At 37.0% G+C, this 23,853-nt stretch overlaps 1 protein-coding gene across 1 annotated transcript in view; it reads right to left on the bottom strand.

Moving 5' to 3' along the window:
* Positions 1-23,853, bottom strand: part of CNTN5 (contactin 5) — a 586,668-nt gene that overhangs the window by 385,756 nt on the left and 177,059 nt on the right. Inside the window, exon 7 of the mRNA XM_060105234.1 lies at positions 5,305-5,407. Coding sequence (XP_059961217.1) covers positions 5,305-5,407 — 103 coding nt within the window. The remainder of the gene's footprint in view (positions 1-5,304; positions 5,408-23,853) is intronic.

Raw genomic sequence — 23,853 nt, 5'->3', positions numbered from 1 at the left:
ATCTTACTATATTATTCTAACAGTATGGGGAGAAAAGCTTCTACTGCCTCTGCAGACAACCCATTTTCCCTCTAACAACTTTTTTTTGAGAACTTCTACACTATACCCAATCTAATTCCGCTAGTTTATTCCCATAATGTTGGAATTTCACCCTCTTCCCACTTTGTTGAAACTGGAGAACAGCTTGTGGGTGATCCCTTGATAATAACATTTTATATGTCTAAAACAGCCTTTTCTTCCAAAGTAATTAATCTACCTCTCCTTTTTTACACTTTGCTGTATTTCCCAAGCCTTTACACACCTTTGTTTCCTGATGGATCCTCGTTAAGCATTTCCCATTTTTCTGGGGAATTTATATTCGGTTGGCCAAAGAGTTCATTCAGTTTTTTCTGTAAGATGGCACCAGTAGCACTTAGTTATCTTTAACTTCATTTGAAACAATTTCGTAGATTGTATTGACAGTTGTTATATCAGCATGGATTTAAAAAAAAAATCAAAATTGGTGAATTTTTGTGTAGCCATTTTAATTTTGAAGATTGAAGAAAAAGGCAACATTTTAAGCATATTATGCTTCATTATTTCAAGAAAGGTAAAAACGCAATTGAAATGCAAAAAAAAAATTGTGCAGTGTATGGAGAAAGTGCTGTGACTGATCGAACATGTCAAAAGTGGTTTGTAAAGTTTTGTGCTGAAGATTTCTCACTGGAGGATGCTCCACGGTCGGGTAGGCAAGTTGAAGTTGATAGTGATCAATTCGAGTCATTAATTGAGAACAATCAACATTATACCAATCAAACATTGAAAATCATTTGCATCAGCCTGGTTACTTTAATTGCTTTGATGCTTGTGTTCCATATAAGTCAAGCAAAAAAAAATTTCTTGACGGCATCTCCACATGTGATTTTCTACTTAAATGTAATGAAAACGCTCCGTTTTTAAAACAAATTGTGACGGGTGATGAAAAGTGGATACTGTACAATAATTCAGAACGGAAGAGATCATGGTGCAAGTGAAATGCAACACCACCAACCACACCAAACTCTGATCTTCATCCAAAGAAGGTGATGTTGTGTATGTGGTGGAATTGGAAGGAAGTCCTCTGTTATGAGCTCCGCCTGGAAAACCAAATTTAATTCCAACAAGTACTGCTCCCAATTAGACCAACTGAAAGCAGCCCTTGATGAAAAGTGTCCGGAATTAGTCCACAGAAAACCCATAATGTTCCATCTGGATAATCCGAGACCACATGTTTATTTGATGACCAGGCAAAAACTGTTAAAGCTTGGCTAGGAAGTTCTGATAACCCACCGTATTCACCAGACATTGCACCTTCGGATTTCCATTTATTTTGGTCTTTACAAAATTCTCTTCCAGGGAAATTTCAATTCCCTGGAAGACTGTAAAAGGCACCTGGAAGAGTTCTTTGCTCAAAAAGGTAAAAAGTTTTGGGAAGGTGGTATTATGAAATTGCCTGAAAAATGGCAGAAGGTAGTGGAACAAAAGGGTGAATATTTTGTTCAACAAAGTTCTTAGTAAAAATGAAAAATGTGTCTTTTATTTTTACTTAAAAACCGAAGACATTTTTTGGCCAACCCTATACCATTGCAGAATTGACTGATACTAAACATAGCATGTGACAGTCACTTTATGCATTCTTTCTGTACTCAGTGTTGTGTAAGTCTATTTCCAGAGAGATTTCTTAGGGTGTAACCAGAACATTCCTTTTGTATTCTGCTGCAGTAGCTTAAAGAGAAACCATTTGATTTTTTCTAAATTCAGATTTAATTTAGAGAGATTTCTTTAGAATAAAACTTTCAGCTTACAACTTTCCTGTTGACTTTTTATTAACTTCAAATTTGGCAGGTTGCTGAACTTGTGTGATATTAAGACATAGTAAAATTTGATAATCTAAAACCACTTGCCTTCTGCTATTCTCCTTTAAGAATACAGAAAAAATATCCATTCATATATTTTTAAATTATCTGTGCAACTATGACTGCATTAATTTACATCCTTTAAGTTACAAGAACTGAATGCCTTTAGGGACAGATTATATATAGAGGTAAATGTACTTTTCAAAAGGAGTAAAAAAAACCAAACATTTTGTGAGCAATGGAAGTATATTTTGACATGTGAAAATAAAGGCTATTATTTATTATTTATTATCTGTTAATAAAGAAATGATTGGGTTAAGTAGACACAGTATTCTCTGAGTTCACTTATTCCTTCAACAAATATTTCCTGAGTGCTCTGTGCCAAGCACTGTGGTAGGCACTAGGAACATACAAGTGAAGAATGCAGTCATGACTTCTGCCCTCATGGAGCTTAAAACTTAACGATGGTGACTTGCTTGTTATTCTGTTTGCCTCCCTTGCCTGTCACCCTCCTCTTCCCCCAGACTCTCTGTCTTCTTTTCTGTACTGTCAACTGCATCCTCTGGGCTTGCAAGCTGGCTTCTGGTTGCCTTTAGCCATGAGAGCCACCAGAGGCGATCAGAAGACATGGGGAAAAAGTCAGGAAATGAATTTCAATTTATGCCTTTACTAAACTCTTTTGAGCCATCGAAGTCTTTCCAGCTGGATTCCTGACTGATACGGTGAATATATATATATATATATTTATTTAATTTTATGTAGAGAAACACATATGTAAATATTTTTGGACTGTATTAAAAATTATGAAGAAACAAATACAAGTATTGAGATATGGTGTAATGGGTGTGAATTAAACAAAGTATTACAGATGAACTCTTAGAGGGTGATATTTAAGTTGAGGTCAGAGGATAAGTGGGAGCCAGCATAGAAAGAATGGGAAAGATGGTCTTGATGGAGGAAACAGCAAGTGCAAGGCCCATAAGACAGAAAAGAGCTTGACGTGCTCTGTGCCAGAATTTGGTTATAATATTCTATGAGGAACATTCAGTTAAACCAATCCATGTGGACACACTGAGGGGACAAATCAGCTTGAGTGACAAGGTGTGGATCGATATCTAGTGACAGATACTGAAGATTTTGGACAGACAAATGTCTGCCAGAGAACCATGTACTTGTTAAAGTGGGAAGCAGCTCAGGTGAGCTGTGGGAATGAAGCAGATGCTCAGGTATTAATTTGAAATTACTGTGATCATGTTGGGATGCAATGATGATATACTCCACATGATAAGGTGCTGTAAAGAAATTAACACATGTAAAGATGTTATTTCTTTGATCTTATTTACTTTCATCAGAGTGGTAAGTTAGTCTTTAGGTACAGATAAATCTCTTCATAACATGATTTTTTATTTCATAATTGTGACACTTCACATAAAGAATATCAAATGGGCAGCAGAGACCTTCTTGACAGGCTGTGTGTTTTGTTCATCTTCCTATTTATTTATTTATCTTCATGAGGGGAGAGGGAGTAGCAAAGAAGGAGTGGAGAAGTTGAAGAAAATAAAGTATTAAAAGAACTTAATTTGACAGTTGGATCCTACCTAGAATGAAAGGGACATTAAGGATCAATTTACTAAGCATATTTCAAGACTTCCAAAAGCAAACACATCAAACTTATTAAATAAGCCTGCTTGGGGAAATTTCCCATATTGCTTTTTCTCGATGAATCTAGTTCTCTAATTTGTTTTACAGTATGTCCTCCTTTTGTTTGCGGCTTTAGTGCAAATTCTGGCATTTAAGAATTATTTAACTGTAGGATATACTAAAACCTTTGACATCAAGCAAAATAATTATTTTTGTATTTTTCAGAATTGATCAGTTCACTTGGGACATTTTCAGGCATACTTGGTACCACAAGATGGGCAAATGGTGAAAAACATTACTTTTAAGGTATTATTTAATCTCGTGCATTTAACTAATATATATGAGTTTGGAAATCTTCCTCAGATATCTGCCAAGAAACTCCTGGATGAATTTTAAATTATTGAAATATGTTTCTACTTACAAACATCTTTTGCTGGACCACTCAACGCTTTTAATAGACCACACAACAATTTATTTTGTTTTTAGTTTATGATCTTGCTCCTACTCAGATTTAAACAGAATTGCACATATATTATTTCAATCAGTCCTAATATTAGAAAACATGGTGATTACTATTGTCATGCCCTAAACCTCCTCTTACTAGCTGAATTTTTCATATTTACTAATATTTATCTCACCCATAGACTACACCTACTTCAAACACATTTATAGAGCATGTTTTATCTCCAAGTAGTTTATAGTTATGCTGTGGGAGTTAGCTCACCACAACTGAGGTTGAATGATTAGTAACTCTGATAGTGATGCATTTATGCAAATTATAATTATAGAGTCTAGAAAGGACTCTGAGGTCTTATCACACTAAAAAAACACAAAACTATAACACTCTATTTAAAATAAATCATAATAGTCTAATCAAATATAATCAAAATCTCACTCCTGTTCCTATGCCCAATATTTATACTTTAAACATCATTGACAAGTGATTATATATTGTGAGATTTAAAACCTCAGAAATAGAATCATTAATCATAGAAGGCATTAGAGTGTGATGTAAATCATCTTTCTGATTTGGGGAATGATTGCATATTATACATATTGACAGCTGGTGCTATCATGTTATCATTATTTCAGGAGAGACTGAAGTAATCAATTGCATCAGTGTAATTATTTATGATTTTTATACTCTTGTCTTATTATATCTTATCAGAATCTATATCCTTTACATAAGGAGGGGATAGCACCATATCCCCTTTTTATTTCACTTCATTTTATTTCATCATTGCTGAAGGAAATTTAAGAATGACACTGAAATTTTAAGACAAGTAAGCAAAGAGATATAAAGCTCTTATTTTATTTAAAGACTTTTCCTTTATGTTAAAATAACAAAACTATATACATTATTGTTCATAGAAATAACCAGAAAGATGAAGATTGGTTACTTTGTCAATTCCCATTTGCCCTACTTTTTTTTTTTTTTTTTTTTTTTCGGTACGCTGACCTCTCACTCTGTGGCCTCTCCCGTTGTGGAGCACAGGCTCCGGATGCTCAGGCTCAGCGGCCATGGCTCACGGGCCTAGGCACTCCGCAGCATGTGGGATCTTCCCGGACTGGGAAGATCCTGGTCCCCTGCATCGGCAGGCGAACTCTCAACCACTGCACCACCAGAGAAGCCCCCATTTGCCCTTCTTTTATAAAATGAATAACCACCAAGGGGCTTCAAGGTTTCACTCAAGGAAAATAAAACCTAGCAAAATAAGTGATCAAAAAATAAGATATGTCACATCTTAATAAAAAAATTGTGTCTAATTATAGAAGGATATGTACTTACTTGCCAAGTGCAAAGCATTCCATCTTAACAGTTGTTCCCTTAGCAGCTGTAACTGTGAAAGCGAAATGGACCTCAATTTTCGGCTCATATTCTCCCATCACACCTGGGAAATAAAGAATATTCTTTAAACATAAAATGAATGTCACAATTTCTCTTCAGTCCTGTAGATGTTACATTGGAAAACACTGTGATGTCCATATCTGTTTGAAGACTGCTAAACTTTTGATGTACTGAAATAAGAAGTACTCATAGACTGGATCATTATGATGAAATGTTAATCTTCCCTTAAGGATTGGATTGCATGTATATTCAATACCATTTAAAATAATAATTATTGGGGCTTCCCTGGAGGCGCAGTGGTCGAGAGTCAGCCTGCCGATGCAGGGGATGTGGGTTTGTGCCCCGGTTCGGGAGGATCCCACATGCCGTGGAGCGGCTGGGCCCGTGAGCCATAGCCACTGAAATTGTGCATCCCAAGCCTGTGCTCCGCAACGGGAGAGGCCACAACAGTGAGAGGCCCGCATACCGCAATAAATAAATAAATAAATAAATAAAATAAAATAGTAATTATTGAAAGTGCTATTCAACACTGGTAGTTTAGCTGCTGATTATATTTCAGATGAAATAAATAACTATTAACAAATCCTATGGTAAATAATGGTGTTGATTTTTTTTTTAATAAGTAAAGGTCTCGGAACTTTCTTTGTCATTTTCAGATAAATGAATGCTTATTTGTTAAGTCAACATATATTTATTGAATATCTATAATATGCATGTGTTTTGCTAGGCATTGTGGGAGTTACAAAGATTAATTAGCGATGGATTGTGCTCTCAAGCACTCAACACGTGTATTCTTAAAGAAACAGCATATACTCAAGAATGGGAGAAGAGCTATATATCAAAATCACTGTAATGTAAGATAGGAAGTGATGAGTTCCCTGCCCTGAATGAGGTATCCTTAAAGTATTATGTGCATTTGAGAGAATTATAAGAATAGTTAGAATTTGAATAAGTGAGAGAAAGAAGAAAGTAAATGGAACTGCAGGAACAAAGACAAAGAGATAGGAAACCACCAGAAATAGGAATATTATTTTTTTCTGGCTTCTTGGTATGTGAAGGGAAATCATACTAGGCAAATTTGGAAATATAAATGGACTCCAAAAAATAGAGGGCCTTGATTATCAGAGCAAGACATTCAAATTTTAATCTGTAAGTAATTTGGAGCATTTGGAATTTCGAATAGGAGACTGGCATTTTGTTGAGATGTATATACTGGAATTGGAGCAGAGACCAGTAAATCAATTATATTATTTCAATAATGGAAGTTAGAAATAATGAAAACCTAGACTTAAATTATACATCAAAAAAAGAGAAGAGGGGGTCTTCCCTGGTGGCGCAGTGGTTGAGAGTCTGCCTGCCGATGCAGGGGACACGGGTTCGTGCCCTGGTCCGGGAAGATCCCACATGCCACGGAGCAGCTGGGCCCGTGAGCCATGACTGCTGAGCCTGTGCGTCCGGAGCCTGTGCTCCGCAATGGGAGAGGCCACAACAGTGAGAGGCCCACGTAAAAAAAAAAAAAAAAAAAAAAAAAAAAAAGAGAAGAGGCATTAGAATGAGAAAAAACAAGAAAGACTTGAACTTTGCACATAATAGGGGTACTGGAGATAAGGTTTTGGGCCTCATCAATAACAACAGTAAGATTTCTAGCTTGAGAGAGGGGTGCAGTGATGTAAGTGAAAGAAAAGCATGCAGCTATGGTGGGAAACTTTATGATTTCTATTTTGGGAGTGTTGTCTTTGATCCTATAAGATATTTAGAATGCAGTGAGAGGATGAAACGGGAGATGAGTTCTGAACAGGTGACATATACTTAATATCATCACTCACAGGTGGCATTTAAAGCCATAAGATTGCAGAGGGCTTTCACCTATCAAAAAAACAATACACTATAACTGAGTCATTTTGCTGTATGGCAGAAATTAGCACAACATTGTAAATCAACTGTACTTCAATTTTAAAAAATCATACACTAGTGATGCCTGGTGAATTCCAGTGCTTGTGTCCTCAGGCAGCCCTGGAGCTAATTTCCCCCAGAAAATAATTTTTAGCGGATCCCTATGTGTAAAGTACCACAGAGGACACAATTGTGACTGAGCACAGATACTTCTCTGAGGACCTTGTGTGTGAGTGTTTGGGGGTGTCTCTGTATAGGGGCACATGTGCACATAGAGATCTGTGTATGTGTATAGCTCTATGTGTAATTCCTTGGTGTGTGTGTGTGGGATCAGGAGGGAGACAGGAGGAAGAAACCCAGACAGAGGAAGAAGTAAATGTCATAAGAGATGAAGGCAAGATGCACTGGGCATGCAAAGGGAGAAATGGTTAACTTTGGCAAAGAAAACCCTTATGTGTTCATTTATTATTAATACTATTATTTTAAATTTTGATTTGAGATGGTCCTTGAAGGAATAAAGAATATAGACAACTTTAGATGGAAAATGTTTAAGTTCACTGAGGACTAGAATATTATCTTTGCTTTGTTGTTGTTTTTTCCCTAGTTTTTTGCAAAGCAATCATAAATATTATTGATGTTTTCATCAGAGATTGGGCTTGTGGACACTAGCTCTGCTCATGACTAGCCTACAGAACCTCTGACAGGTCAGTGATCTCTGTATCTCATTTTCTAATCTGAAAACTGAGGAAATAGATGAAAACTACCATTAATGTAATATCCTGCTCTGTCAGGCTAACTAACTCCCTTGAATCCTTCCAAGTCTAATGTTCACCAAGCACCAAGTTCCTGATACACAGCAAGTGAATTGAGTGGTTAGTACTACAGTATTACTTAAAACAGTTATTTAAGCACTTCTCTATCTCTTTCTCAATATTGTTTTTCTCTTCTACTTTTTTTCCTATATCCTTCTGCCCCGCCCATATATTTTCCAACTTCCTTTTTTTTTTTTTTTTTTTGCGGTACGCGGGCCTCTCACTGTTGTGGCCTCTCCCATTGTGGAGCACAGGCTCTGGACACGCAGGCTCAGTGGCCATGGCCCACGGGCCCAGTGGCTCTGTGGCATGTGGGATCCTCACAGACCAGAGCACGAACCTGTGTCCCCTGCATCGGCAGGTGGACTCTCAACCACTGCGCCACCAGGGTAGCCCCAACTTCCTTTTTTTTTTTTTTAAATATATTTTTATCCTGTATATCTCCTGAATGACAGTATTTGGCCTGCTAGTGTTTCCAGGCTGAGTGTATCCAATGATAAGGAATTTATCTTTAATGCTCTCTTACTTGGAAGCCCACATATAAGGACTTCTAGGCATCTTGTTCAGTGGCTACCTTGACTGCCCACCTGAAGCAGTACCTGAAGTCAGCTTCTGATCTCCTCATCCACTCTTAACATTGATTCTGTAGTATTCTTGTTCCTGTCTGCCTGTTAACCTGATGATTTAATAATACATGGTTTATCATGATGCTTATTAAGCTTAAGCTTATTAAACATAATGCCTTACTTGCATAGGTCACTGTGAGTGCTGGCAGTTGTTGAGTTCTGTAGAATGTTGTAGAAAGGCAGCGAAAGTCAGGCTGGATTTAGAAAATGTTTCTATATAATCATTTCTAGTAAATTGTTTAAAGACATCTCAGAAGAGAAGAACCTGAATCTCCAAACTCCAGTAATTTGTTTTGATTATTTTTTTCCCTAACCTAACTAAAAATTCCCATTAGAATCCACTTTTATATTAATACTTTTGTATTCTTTATATTAAAGAAGGTCCAATAATTGTACAACATTTAAAGACCTTCAAAACCTGGATCTGCCTCAAAACAATACCAAGATATTACTGATATTAGGGGCTAATAGGAGCCAGACCAATGTCTTCTCTCAAATTCCCTTCCAGATAATGTTTGTGAATTGCAAAAAAGACATTCTATTATAGCTTTAATTCTTAAGGATGATTCAAAGGAAAGGCATTCCTGGTAGGGTTTAGGAAGTAATTTTTGACCAAAACTTACTGGTGCTACTTAAATGTTTCCTGTATATCTGAAGATACTGTTAAGCCTCACTCCAGGGCCAAAGAGGTTTGCTAATATCTGAACTGGATACTAAAAATAAAATTAAAAGGTTTAAGTACAAGGCTTCAAATATATTACTACACTGTAAGAAATAACTAGTTCTTTTAAATTTTACTCTCATAGTGGTGATATAAGAACAGATTAGAAAGCTCCTTAGGTATGTCTTGTTCTTTAAACACATGATTACATTCAGGGATTAAGTTTTGCTTTGTCTTTCATGGGATAATTATGTTACAGCTAAAGTTCAGTTTAGCTTAGAGAGGGCAGACAGCCTGCAGAAGAACTACAATCCTGCAGCCTGTGGAACAAAAACTACATTCATAGAAAGATAGACAAAATGAAAAGGAAGAGGACTGTGTATCAGACGAAGGAACAAGATAAAACCCCAGAAAAACAACTAAATGAAGTGGAGAGAGGCAACCATCCAGAAAAAGAATTCAGAATAATGACAGTGAATATGATCCAAGACCTCAGAAAAAGAATGGAGGCAAAGATTGAGAAGATGCAATAAATGTTTAACAAACACCTAGAAGAATTAAAGAACAAACACCTAGAAGAATTAAAGAAGAAACAGAGAAGAACAATACAATGATTGAAATGAAAAATACACTAGAAGGAATCTGTAGCAGAATAACTGAGGCAGAAAAACGGATAAGTGACCTGGAAGACAGAATGGTGGAATTCACTGCTGTGGAACACAATAAAGAAAACAGAAGAAAAAAAAAATGAAGACAGACTAAGAGACCTCTGGGACAACATTAAATGCACCAACATTCACATTATAGGGGTCCCAGAAGGAGAAGAGAAGATAAAGGACCTGATAAAATATTTGAAGAGATTATAGACAAAAACTTCCCTAACATGTGAGGGGAAGTAGCCACCCAAGTCCAGGAAGCACAGAGAGTGCAAGGCAGGGTGAAACCAAAGAGAAATATGCTGAGACACATAGTAATCAAATTGACAAAAATTAAAGACAAAGAAAAATTATTAAAAGCAACAAGGGAAAAATGACACATAACATACAATGGAACTCTCATAAGTTTAACAGCTGATTTCTCAGCAGAAACTCTACAAGCCAAAAGGGAGTGGCACAATATATGTAAAGTGATGAAAGGGAAGAACCTACAACCAAGATTACTCTACCCAGCAAGGATCTCATTCAGATTTGATGGAGAAATCAAAAGCTTTACAGACAAGCGAAAGCTAAGAGAATTCAACACCACCAAACCAGCTCTACAACAAATGCTAAAGGAACTTCTCTAAGTGGGAAACATAAGGGAAGAAAAGGACCTACAGAAACAAACGTAAAACAATTTAAAAAATGGTAATAGGAACATAGATATCGATAATTACTTAAATGTGAATGGATTAAATGCTCCAACCAAAAGACACAGGCTTGCTGAATGGATACAAAAACAAGACCCATATATATGCTGTCTACAAGAGACCCACTTCAGACCTAGGGAAACATACAGACTGAAACTGAGGGGATGGAAAAAGATATTCCATGCAAATAGAAATCAAAAGAAAGCCGGAGTAGCAATACTCATATCAGATAAAATAGACTTTAAAATAAAGAATGTTACAAGAGACAAGGAAGGGCACTACATAATGATCAAGGGATCAATCCAAGAAGATATTACAATTATAAATATATATGCACCCAACATAGGAGCACCTCAATACATAAGGCAAATGCTAACAGCTATAAAAAGGAAATACACAGTAACAATATAATAGTGGGGACTTTAGCACATCATTTACACCAATGGGCAGATCATCCAGACAGAAAATTAATAAGGTAACACAAGCTTTAAATGACACAATAGACCAGATAGATTTAATTTTTATTTATAAGACATTCCATACAAAAACAGCAGATTACACTTACTTCTCAAGTGCACATGGATCATTCTCCAGGATAAATCACACCTTGGGTCACAAATCAAGCCTCAGTAATTTAAGAAAATTGAAATCATATCATACATTTTTTCCAACCACAATGCTAAGTGGTTAGAAATTAATTACAGGGAAAAAAATGTAAAAAAACATAAAAACATGGAGGATAAAATATACGTTACTAAATAACCAAAAGATAACTGAAGAAATCAAAGAGGAAATAAAAAAAATACCTAGAGACAAATGACAATGAAAACACGAAGATCCAAAACATATGGAATTCAACAAAAGCAGTTCTAAGAGGGAAGTTTATAGCAATAAAATCCTACCTCAAGAAACAAGAAAAATCTCAAATAAACAATCTAACCTTACACCTGAAGGAACTAGAGAAAGAAGAAGAAGAACAACAAAAAAACCCCAGAGTTAGCAGAAGGAAAAAAAATCATAAAGATCACAGCAGAAATAAATGAAATAGAAACAAAGAAAACAGTAGCAAAGATCAATAAAACTAATATCTCCTTCTTTGAGAAGATAAACCAAATTGATAAACCTTTAGCCAGACTCATCAAGAAAAAGAGGAATAGGACTCAAATCAATAAAATTAGAAATGAAAATGGAGAAGTTGCAGTGGAAACAGTAGAAATACAAAGCATCATAAGAGACTAATACAAGCAACTCTATGCCAATAAAATTGGCAACCTGGAAGAAATGGACAAATACTTAGATAGGTATAACCTTCCAAGACTGAAACAGGAAGAAATAGAAAATGTGAACAGACTGATCACAAATAATGAAATTGAAGCTGTGATTAAAAATGTTCCAACAGGGCTTCCCTGGTGGCGCAGTGGTTGAGAGTCCGCCTGCCGATGCAGGGGATACGTGTTCGTGCCCCGGTCTGGGAAGATCCCACATGCCGCGGAGCGGCTGGGCCCGTGAGCCATGGCCGCTGAGCCTGCACATACGGAGACTGTGCTCTGCAACGGGAGTGGCCACAACAGTGAGAGGCCCGCATACCACAAAAAAAAAAAAAAGTTCCAACAAACAAAAGTCTAGGAACAGATGGCTTCACAGGTGGATTCTATCAAACATTTAGAAAAAAGCTAACACCTATCCTTCTCAAATTCTTCCAAAAAATTGCAGAGTAAGGAACACTCCCAAACTCATTCTACAAGGCCACCATTATCCTGATATCAAAACCAGGCAAAGATATTACAAAAAAAGAAAATTGCCAACCACTATCACTGATGAACATAGATGCAAACATTCTGAACAAAATACTAGCAAACAGAATCCAACAATATATTAAAAGGATCAGGGCTTCCCTGGTGGCACAGTGGTTGGGAGTCTGCCTGCCGATGCAGGGGACACGGGTTCATGCCCTGGTCTGGGAAGATCCCACATGCCGTGGAGTGGCTGGGCCAGTGAGCCATGGCCGCTGAGCCTGCATGTCCAGAGCCTGTGCTCCACAATGGGAGAGGCCACAACGGTGAGAGGCCCACGTACCGCAAAAAAAAAAAAAAAAAAAAAAGGATCATACACCATGATCAAGTGGGATTTATCTCAGAAAAGCAAGGATACTTCAATATATGAAAATCAATCAATGTCATACACCATATTAACAAATTGAAGAATGAAAACCATATGATTATCTCAATAGAAGCAGAAAAAGCTTTGATAAAATTCAAATCCCATTTATGATAAAAACTCTCTAGAAAATCAGCATAGAGAAACCTACCTCAACATAATAAAGAGCATATATGACAAACCCACATTCAACATCATTCTCAATGGTGAAAAACTGAAAGCATTTCCTCTAAGATCAGGAAGAAGACAAGGATGTTCACTCTCACCACTATTATTTGACATAGTCTTATGAGTCATAGCCATGGCAATCAGAGAAGAAAAAGAAATAAAAGGAATCCAAACTGCAAAAGAAGTAAAACTGTCACCGTTTGCAGATGATATGGTACTCTACATAGAGAATCCTAAATATGCCACCAGAAAACTACTAGAGCTAATAAATGAGTTTGGTAAATTAGCAGGATACACAATTAATGCACAGAAATCATTTGCATTCCTATACACTAACAACAAATGATCAGAAATAGAAATTAAGGAAACAATCCTACTCACCGCTGCAGAAAAAAGAATAAAATACCAAGGATTAAACCTACCTAAGGAGGTAAAAGACCTGTACTCAGAAAACTATAACACACTGATGAAAGAAATCAAAGAAGACACAAAAAGATGGAGAGATATAGCATGTTCCTGGATTGGAAGAATCAATATTGTGAAAATGACTGTACTACCCAATGCAATCTACAGATTCAATGCAATCCTTATCAAATTACCAATGGCATTTTTTACAGAACAAGAACAAAAAAATCTTAAAATTTGTATGGAGACATCAAAGACCCCAAATAGCCAAAGCAATCTTGAGGGGGAAAAAACGGAGCTGGAGAAATCAGATTCCCTGACTTCAGACTATACTACAAAGCTACAGTAATCAAGACAATATGGTACTGGGACAAAAACGGAAATATTAATCAATGGAACAGGATAGAAAGCTCAGAAATAAACCTGTGCACATATGGTCATCTAATCTATGACAGAGGAAGCAAGAATATACAATGGAGAAAAGACAGTCTCTTCAGTAAGTGGTGCTGGGAAAACCGGACAGCTACATGTGAAAGAATGAAATTAGAACACTCTCTAACATCATGCATAAAAATAAACTCAAAATGGATTAAAGACCTAAATTTCGGACCAGACACTCTAAAACTCTTAGAGGAAAACATAAGAAGAACACTCTTTGACATAAATCACAGGAAGATATGTTTTGACCCACCTCCTAGAGTAATGGAAATAAAAACAAAAATAAACAAATGAGACCTAATGAAACTTCAAAGCTTTTACACAGCAAAGGAAATTATAAACAATATGAAAAGGCATCCCACAGAATAGGGGAAAATATTTGCAAATGAAGCAACGGACAAAGGATTAATCTCCAAAATATATAAACAGCTCAAGCAGCTCAATATTAAATAAACAAACAACTCAATCCAAAAATGAGCAGAAGACCTAAATAGTCATTTCTCCAAAGAAGATATATAGATGGCCAAGAGGCACAGGAAAAGCTGCTCAACATCACCAATTATTATAGTAATGCAAATCAAAACTACATTGAGGTATCACCTCACACCAGATTTTCATCAGAAAATCTACAAATAACAAATGTTGGAGAGGGTGTGGAGAAAAGGGAACCCTCTTGCACTGTTGGTGGGAATGTAAATTGATACAGCCACTATGGAGAGCAGTATGGAGGTTCCTTAAAAAACTAAAAGTAGAATTACCATATGACCCAGAATTACCATATGACCCAGCAATCCCACTACTGGGCATATCTCCAGAGAAAGCCATAATTCAGAAAGTCATATGCATCCCAATATTCATTGCAGCACTATTTACAATAGCCAGGTCATGGAAGCAACCTAAATGCCCATCAACAGACGAATGGATAAAGAAGAAGTGTTACATATATACAATGGAATATTACTCAGCCATAAAAAGGAATGAAATTGGGTCATTTGTAGAGATGTGGAAGGATCTAGAGACTGTCATACAGAGTGAAGTAAGTCAGAAAGAGAAAAAGAAATATCGTATATTAACACATACAATGGAATCTAGAAAAATGGTACAAATGAACAGATTTGCAAGGCCGAAATATAGACACAGATGTAGAAAGCAAACGTATGGACACCAAGCAGGGAAAGTGGAGGTGGGGGTGGTGGGGTTGGGATGAATTGGGAAATTGGCATTGATATTTATACACTAATATGTATAAAATAGATAAGTAAAAAAAAAAAAAAAAAAAAAGAGGCCCTACAGAGTCCGTTTGCCCCTTCTGCCATGTCTGCTATGCAGAAGAGGGCCTTCCCCAGACATGCTGGTACCTTTATCCTGGACTTCCATCCCCCACAACTATGAAAAATAAATTTCTGTTTATTAGCAAAAATGAATAAATAAATAAAACCAATCATTTTGATCTGTGATAAGATAAAAGAAAATTAAATAAAATGTGGTATGTATAAAAAATAATAAAGTTCACTTTAGTTTATATAATTTACCTCTTTCAAAGATGAAAGGGCTGAGTCAAAGTGGTCAAGTAACTTGTTCAAAGTCCTATTGAAAGCTGTTGGTGGAAATGGGGCAAAATAGGAGCTTTCTCACCTTAAGTTTCCAGCTTTTTTCTTGACATCACTCAGTTGAGGAATTTCAATCACAGAATATAAGAGTACAGGCATATCACATGTACTCTATCAATCATTAACTGTCTGCCATGGATATTTGGTTTATTTCAGCTGTAATTTTTAATATCTCAAGTCATATGCAGCTTAGCTCATAATTTCTTTTCCTCCAGTATTATTTGATGGTGAAAGGAAAGGGAAATTGTCTTATAAGACACATAGTTAAAGATCAAAATATTAGGCTTATCTCTTCAATCGAGGTAGCTGTTTTATTTTTTGATCGCTCCAGTGTTAAGCTAAATATGCTCAACAGACACTATACTGAGTCTTCATCTCCTTCCCCACACCTGTTTCTTCTGGCTTAGTTGGCTGCCCTACTTTGGAATTACATGCCAGTAGAAGATGACCTCACATTACTCAAATTCCTAATAAAGAGAAGCCTTCCAGCTGAGAGCACATTACTCTCCCATGTCTTCATGGTTGTTAATTTTCTTATTTATTCCAATTACTTACAAAGAGCTAGGGTGATTTTCCCTAAGTGGAATGCAATTTAGAGCAGTGTTTCTCCAAGTGCATTGGAAGAACAAAGAGCCAATGACTTCAGAATAATCTGGAAAATTTACTAAAATTTCAAGCTATAGCTTTCAATTCCAAGCCTAGTGATACATAACCTTTGTATATACACAAAGATATTTCTCTTGATGATTTTATGTACATTAAAGAAATTCAAAGTTGTACCTACCTTGATTCTGATTTTTATCATGTTGCTTGTCATGTGGGGATTAGAGTGTAGTAGACTAAAATGGCTAAAACAATGACATATGGAGGGTCTACAATCATATTGTATTCATTGATGGCTTGCCCTAACAGTAATACAAATTATATTTAACTTGAACTGGCACTCACACTAGAGCTGTTTTTTTTCTCTGATTGTCTAGACATCAGCTCTGACTGGTCAGTGTCCAGGAGATAGCACTTGTTAAATAAATATGTCAAATGACATTTCCATCTGACACAGTAATGTCATGTCTAGGGTCAAGAATTCATGCTCAGTATGTCTTAAAATTTTGACTTAGCTAATTAGTTAAAAAGGTTTGGCTGGTAATCTGCTTATGTTCAAATAATGAGTATTTACATTTTTGTCTTCATTGTCTTTGCCAATTGTACTCAACAACTGTTTCTTGTCTTCCAAGAATAGCAACTATTTTTTCAATGTTTTTTTTGGGGGGAAGTGCTTCCATCTTCTCTAACCATGAAAGTTAAATGGGAGCCACTATCTTCCTATAAGTTCTGCTGTAGTTATTAACTTGTTATGGACACCTGACCAGTTAGATTACCTCTTTGTCCTGGACAAAATCTTTGATTCATGGACGGGCGGCTGAGGTTGGCATTTTTAAGCTAAGGACCAGGAGCCCAAGTCTCACTGTCTCCTTCATGGCAAAAAAGAGCCTGCATGTCTGAGAGCCACTGGAACTTCCACAAGTGGAAGGAGGTAATCTGTCATTGAAGAGAATTAAGCCAATTTAGATAGGATTAAGCCAATGCAGATAGAGGAGAGATGAAAAAAAGAGTACTAGTAGCATTTCAGTTCTACTTGGGACTTAGCTTCTTGCTCTTCTCTCAGTTAAATAAAATGAATTCCCTATTTTATTTAAGTTATTTCAAGTTGGGTTTCTCAGTTACAGCCAAAAAGAGTTCTGGCTGATACCTCATTGAGCTCAGCATAACCAGTTGTGACCCTTTGTCAGGTTCTATCTCATAATTCATTTTGATTCTGAGTCTGTCATACTCTAGATTAGGCAAAGGCAAAATAGAGTGGTGGAGGGATAGGGGCCAAGACAAATTAATATATACAATGTGTCCTATTTTAAAACATTGTACCATTTAATCATTAATGTAAATTCTAATGGAGGATACAAATATTCTATATCTATATCTGTATATCTACCTATCTCCTAGTAAAAGAGGATAAATGAAATTAGAAAAGCACAAGATAAAGCACTATGGAAGTTGAGAGGAAGGAGAGATTATTGAGAAAAATGGGGAACTGCTTTAAGTGGATTGTGACAGTGGGATTGGAGTTGAAAATGTGACTGTGGAGGTTTAGTGACTTTCAAGTGGAAGGGACTATTAACAAAGACATGGAAGTGATATTCTGTCTGGAATGTTATCAGAAATTTAATTTTATTGGATTGAGTATGAAGGAGTAAAAGAGTAAGAAGTGAGAAGGAGTAAGAGTGAGAGAGAAATTTCAAACATAAGTAGGAGCTAGTTGATAAATAATATCAAGGAATGTTGTATTTTATCATTTGTCTATTAGAATGACTCAGCGGAGTCTGGATAAATTTGCATGGGCACTTGTTTGGAAAAATAGTTGCAACAATTGATAGCCATCTGATTTTATTTAGAGATAGCACCTAGAGTTACTATTTTCCATACTCATTGTTATCAGTGATTACATGTTGGTAAATTGAACACAATAAGTGTAATGAAGGTGTACCTAGGATAAGTATCAAAAAGAAGGCCTTATGAACTAAAATATAGTTTTCACATTATATGGTTTGAACATTTAAATACATTGAAATGACTTAATGAAATGTCTTGGGGATTTCCCTTTATTTCATCAGAAATATATGTGATGAGATAGGAGAGAAAGGAAATGACTAAATTGTTCACAATATGCCTACAGATATTGTGTCACAATACTGTACTCATCCTTTCAGGAAATATTAAATATCAACCTGTGACTGTAGATAAATGATGAAAATCCCAACTCCATCCCTGACTCTATTTAAACATGGAGGCAATGACAGAGGCTCTGTGGGTCCATTTTCTCACATATAATGAGAATCCTACCTGGTATTGTGGGTTTAGAAATCTAGTAGTGGCATGTTAGTGAATATATGTTACACATTAACAGATCCCTTTTTACTTACTGTACTCAAATAAGTTAAAAATTATAATCTGTGGAAATTTTAGTCACTTAAACACGTGTCCAGAAGCCTTCGTTTCAATTCCCTGATGAGCCCCTAAGTAACAATTTCACAAGCCTAGATAGATAGACAACATATTGCTTTCTCACTTCAAAAATTTTATATTACCCTGAATCATAGTTTCTCGAGGTGAGTCATTGTTAGGAAAATAAAGAGACTGAAGGATCTCTTGGCAAAAGGAAATAAATAACTTATGCTGTCTTCAAATACATGCATAATTATGGCATTATTTATCTGGGCACATTAAGAAGAATCAGAGAGGTTTATGATTAGAAGATGTTTTTCATCACAATTATGTATATTCTGAAAATCAGAGAACAGATCAGTGAAAAAAAATCAGGAATAGATTTTTTTCCCCTACCCAACCATCAAGAATATATCAATCAAGGTGTTGCCTCCTATTGTAATTGCTTTCCTCTGATTACTGAATTTTAAGACATATTTTCTTCTGCTGCTTATGCCACAGTGATTTAGGGACATATACCCATCTCTCACCATCGCCATCTGAGGGCTCTTTCCCTGTGCATCAATAACTTGGAAAAATAACTTATGAAAGTAAAGTCTAAATAAACAACTATATATATATATATATATATATATGAACAAACATATCAGCTCCCTAACATTAAAATAATAGGATAGAAAGAGCAAACTTAAAAAAAAAATTGATAACTAAAGGTTGAATATTCACTTTGAATCAGAAGTATGTTGAAAAGTTGTCCTTCTTTAAAAAAAAATATTTTGGTTATTTTTATAAATTTGTATTCACAAATAAAACTGCAGAAATTTCTCTGTAAATATATCTACATAACATATATATATATATATAGCTTTATAATAAGTCCATTATTTAAAACTCATTTTTTTTCTTTGACTTTGTGAAGCGTGTGTTACTTTCTTACTGCCAAGTAAGTAAAATATAATAGATAGATTCGGGAGAAATGGATTTAAGAGCATACAGGGAAAATGTTTATAATGGGTGAATCTGTAATCTAAGCTAGAGAGGGAAGGCACCTGAGGCCACGAAGGTGTGGCAGATAGTGAAATAGTGGATTAATCAAAGGACTGGGGAGCCTGAGAGGTTGAAAAATTGTTTGTGTGGAAAGTGATAAACAGAATTATTTGGACAGAAAGGAGGCTGTGGGCAAAGAGCTGTTCGCTTACAATTGAAATTTTGATGAACACAGGATAATTGGTAATGGAAAAATTCTGGCTATTACCTTTGTAATGAGTGGCTAAGGTGGGAAGGAGTACAAGTTCGTGGGAAGCAAGGAGGTCAAGACACTGAGAGGTCAGGACGCTGAAAGGATCATTGACGTGAATACAGATGACACCAAGACAGAATATAAAATCTTCTGTAAATGAGGAAGACTGAACTAAAAAGATGAGAGATTAATGCATTAGAGTTGATTGCAACTCCTGAAAAGCATGCTGTAGAACCTTTCTCTTTATTTATTGTCAATATTTTGTAGTTTTCCACTCATAGACTTCAACGTTCTAGTCCTAAGTTTTCTTTTCAAATTTACTCTCACTCTTCCCCTTCATGCATCCAATATTTTATATATAAGAGAAATGCTTTGTATTTTCAAAACATAATTCATCCTTAACTGATGTTGAACCTTCACACATGTTGTTGGTCCTTATCTAAATTTTAGTTTATCGATAAAGTTCACTTCAAATTCTATCTCATCAAAAGAAGAAGAAGAAGAAGAAGAAGAAGATGATGATGATGATGATGATGATGAAGTGGAAGAAGGCATGGAAGAGAGGGAAGGGAGAGGGGGAGTGCAGAAAACTTTATTTTAGTGTAGAAAGCTTCTGTAATTCCTCCAGCAAGAAATTTTGTCCCGTACTTCTGGATTACCATCGCATTTTATTTCTTATGATACTAATCGTGTTCTACCTTGTATTAAAGTTATTTGGGTACAGGTATTCCAATTATTTTATTGGTCAAAACCATCATCATTAAATCTGAATAAACATTACTATCTAACCCAGTCCTACCCCTAATTATCCTTTAGTCTGTCTTTCTTTCTGATGTCTTTTTAACTTGTCCTTTGAAATGCCAGGTAATCATAAGCAAACATATTTTTCTACAGCTGTTTTAACTCCTCACTCTATCTGTTTGTCAAAAAGAAACCTGCATTTTCCCCTACTGCATTTATTTGACTTTCATTAGTCAATGGAAGAATAGAGCTGGGGCATACTGTCAATACTTTCCTTTCTCCAAAAAGCTATTCAAGACCCCAATCAACATTTGAATGTGTTAGTCTGTCTTTTCTACTACTACTAGAGTTATGGCTACATTTCACTCTTTGGGTCAGCCTGGATTTCATGGTCCATAAATTTCTCCTATTGAAAGCTAGGTTTCATTTTCCTATGAAAATTTTGATCTACTATCTTGGATTGGTTCTAATAAACAATTTCTTTACTTCTCATTTGAAGTATGAGAGTGTTTCAGGAGCAAAGGAAGGAATTTTATAATATTATTTCTAGTATCTCTTGTATCTCTCTAGTATCTCTTCCTGTTTTTTTCCACAGACATAGTCTTAATTTTAATTCAAAGCTTCACTACCTTGATCTTGATCATTGGTATCCTGGGCCCCTGATTCTGCAGTCTTTTCCATCTAATCTATTCTGTACAATGACTCCAGCTTGATCTATGTAAAACACCATTATCATCATATTTTACTTTCTTTAAAAAATCCCCCATTACCTTACTGGTAAAATTCAAACTCCTTTACATTATGGCATGTAAAGCCCTAAAAATCTGCTCCAAATCTAACTATTCAAACTTAGTTACCTCTTGACCATTATAACTCCACTGCTTTGGTTAAACTGTTTCTGAAATGGGACATTAATTCATTTGTTATATTGAAGTTATCAACCCATATGTACACTTAAAGACTCTTCATTAACAAGGCTATATTGAATTTCTTTTCCTCAAGAATATCTTCTATTCTCACAGTAGACCACAATGATGGATCCATCCTATAAATTCTTAAAACATTCAAGATTATATAAATATACTATTTACACTTCCCATCTCTACTTAGTCATGTTTTATTTAAAGTTTTGTGTTTACATGTCTTATTTCTCTATAATGAGGTAGATAATTTATTGGTGGCTAGAGCCATTCCCTACACTTAGTTTTGGGTCATACAGGTTTGGATCATGGGAGGTTCATGAACATGAATAGTCCTAGTCTAGGGACTTCCAGGTAAGATGGCGGAAGAGTAAGACGCAGAGATTAGCATCCTCCCCACAGATACACCAGAAATACAGCTACACGTGGAACAACTCATACAGAGCACCTACTGAACGCTGGCAGAAGACCCCAGACCTCCCAAAAGGCAAGAAACTCCCCACATACCTGGGTAGGGCAAAGCGGAGAGATTCCCGAACAGAGGATCGGTGCCTAGCGGCACTCACCAGCCCAAGAGACTTGTCTGCTCGCCCGCCAGGGCAGGGGGCGCTGGAAGCTGAGGCTCGGGCTTCGGTCAGAGCGCAGGGAGAAGACTGGGGCTGGCGGCGAGAAATCAACCGGAAGGGGGCTAATGAGCCACAGCTAGCCGGCAGGGAGTCCGGGAAAACTCTGGAGCTGCCGAAGAGGCAAGAGACTTTTTCTTCCCTCTTGGTTTCCTGGTGCGCAAGGAGAGGGGATTAAGAGCGCTGCTTAAAGGGGCTCCACAGACGGGCGCGAGTCACGACTGAAAGCACGGAGCCCAGTGACGGGCGTGGGATGCTGGGGTTGCTGCTGCTGCCGCCAAGAAGCCTGCATGCAAGCGCAGGTCACTGTCTATACCACCCTTCCGGGAGCCTGTGCAGCCCGCCACTGCCAGGGTCCCGGGATCCATGGGTGGCTTCCCTGGGAGAATGCACGGCGCGCCTCGGGCTGGTGCAATGTCACGCCGACCTATGCCGCTGCAGGCTCGCCCCGCACTCCATGCCCCTCCCTACCGCCCGGCCCGAGTGAGCCAGAGTCACCGAAGAGGCTGCTCCTTTAACCCTGTCCTGTCTGAACGAAGAACAGATGCCCTCCGGCGACCTACATGCAGAGGCGGGGCCAAATCCAAAGCTGAGACCCAGGAGCTGTGAGAACAAAGAAGAGAAAGGGAAACCTCTCCCAGCAGCCTCAGAAGCAGCGGATTAAAGCTCCACAATCAACTTCATGTACCCTGCATCTGTGGAATACATGAATGGACAAAAAATCATCCCAAATTGAGGAGCCAGGAGTCAGTGCTGTGCCTCTGAGGTGGGAGAGCCAACTTCAGGACACTGGTCCACAAGAGACCTCCCAGCTCCACATAATATCAAATGGCGAAAATCTTCCAGAGATCTTCATCTCAACACCAGCACCCAGCTTCACTCAACGACCAGCAAGCTACAGTGCTGGACACCCTATGCCAAACAACTAGCAAGACAGGAACACAACGCCACCCATTAGCAGAGAGGTAGCCTAAAATCATAAAATGTCTGCAGACACCCCAAAACACACCACCAGACGTGGACATGGCCACCAGAAAGACAAGATCCAGCCTCACTGACCAGAACACAGGCACTAGTCCCCTCCACCAGGAAGCCACAACCCACTAAACCAAGCTTAGCCACTGGGGACAGACACCAAAAACAACGGGAACTACGAACCTGCATCCTGCAAAAAGGAGACCTCAAACACAGTAACATAAGCAAAATGAGAAGACAAAAAAACACACAGCAGGAGAAGGAGCAAGATAAAAACCCACCAGATCTAACAAATGAAGAGGTAATGGGCAGTCTACCTGAAAAAGAATTCAGAATAATGATGGTAAAGATGATCCAAGATTCTATTTCCCAAATCCAAAATCTTGGAAATAGAATAGATAAAATGCAAGAAACAGTTAACAAGGACCTAGAAGAATTAAAGGTGAATCAAGCATCGATTACAAACACAATAAATGAAATGAAAAATACTCTAGATGGGATCAATAGCAGAATAACTGAGGCAGAAGAACGGATAAGTGAGGTGGAAGATAAAATAGTGGAAATAACTGCTGCAGAGCAAAATAAAGAAAAAAGAATGAAAAGAACAGAGGACAGTCTCAGAGACGTCTGGGACAACATTAAACACACCAACATTCGAATTACGGGTTCCAGAAGAAGAAGACAAAAAGAAAGGGACTGAGAAAATATTTGAAGAGATTATAGTTGAAAACTTCCCTAATATGGGAAAGGAAATAGTTAGTCAAGTCCACTAGGCACAGAGAGTCCCATACAGAATAAATCCAAGGAGAAATACGCCAAGACACATATTAATCAAACTGTCAAAAATTAAACACAAAGAAATCCTATTAAAA

Source organism: Mesoplodon densirostris, chromosome 7, assembly GCF_025265405.1.
Source record: "Mesoplodon densirostris isolate mMesDen1 chromosome 7, mMesDen1 primary haplotype, whole genome shotgun sequence".
Lineage (NCBI taxonomy): Eukaryota > Metazoa > Chordata > Mammalia > Artiodactyla > Ziphiidae > Mesoplodon > Mesoplodon densirostris.
The sequence above is the reverse complement of the archived record's forward strand: the minus strand, read 5'-3'. Positions and strand labels throughout refer to the sequence as shown.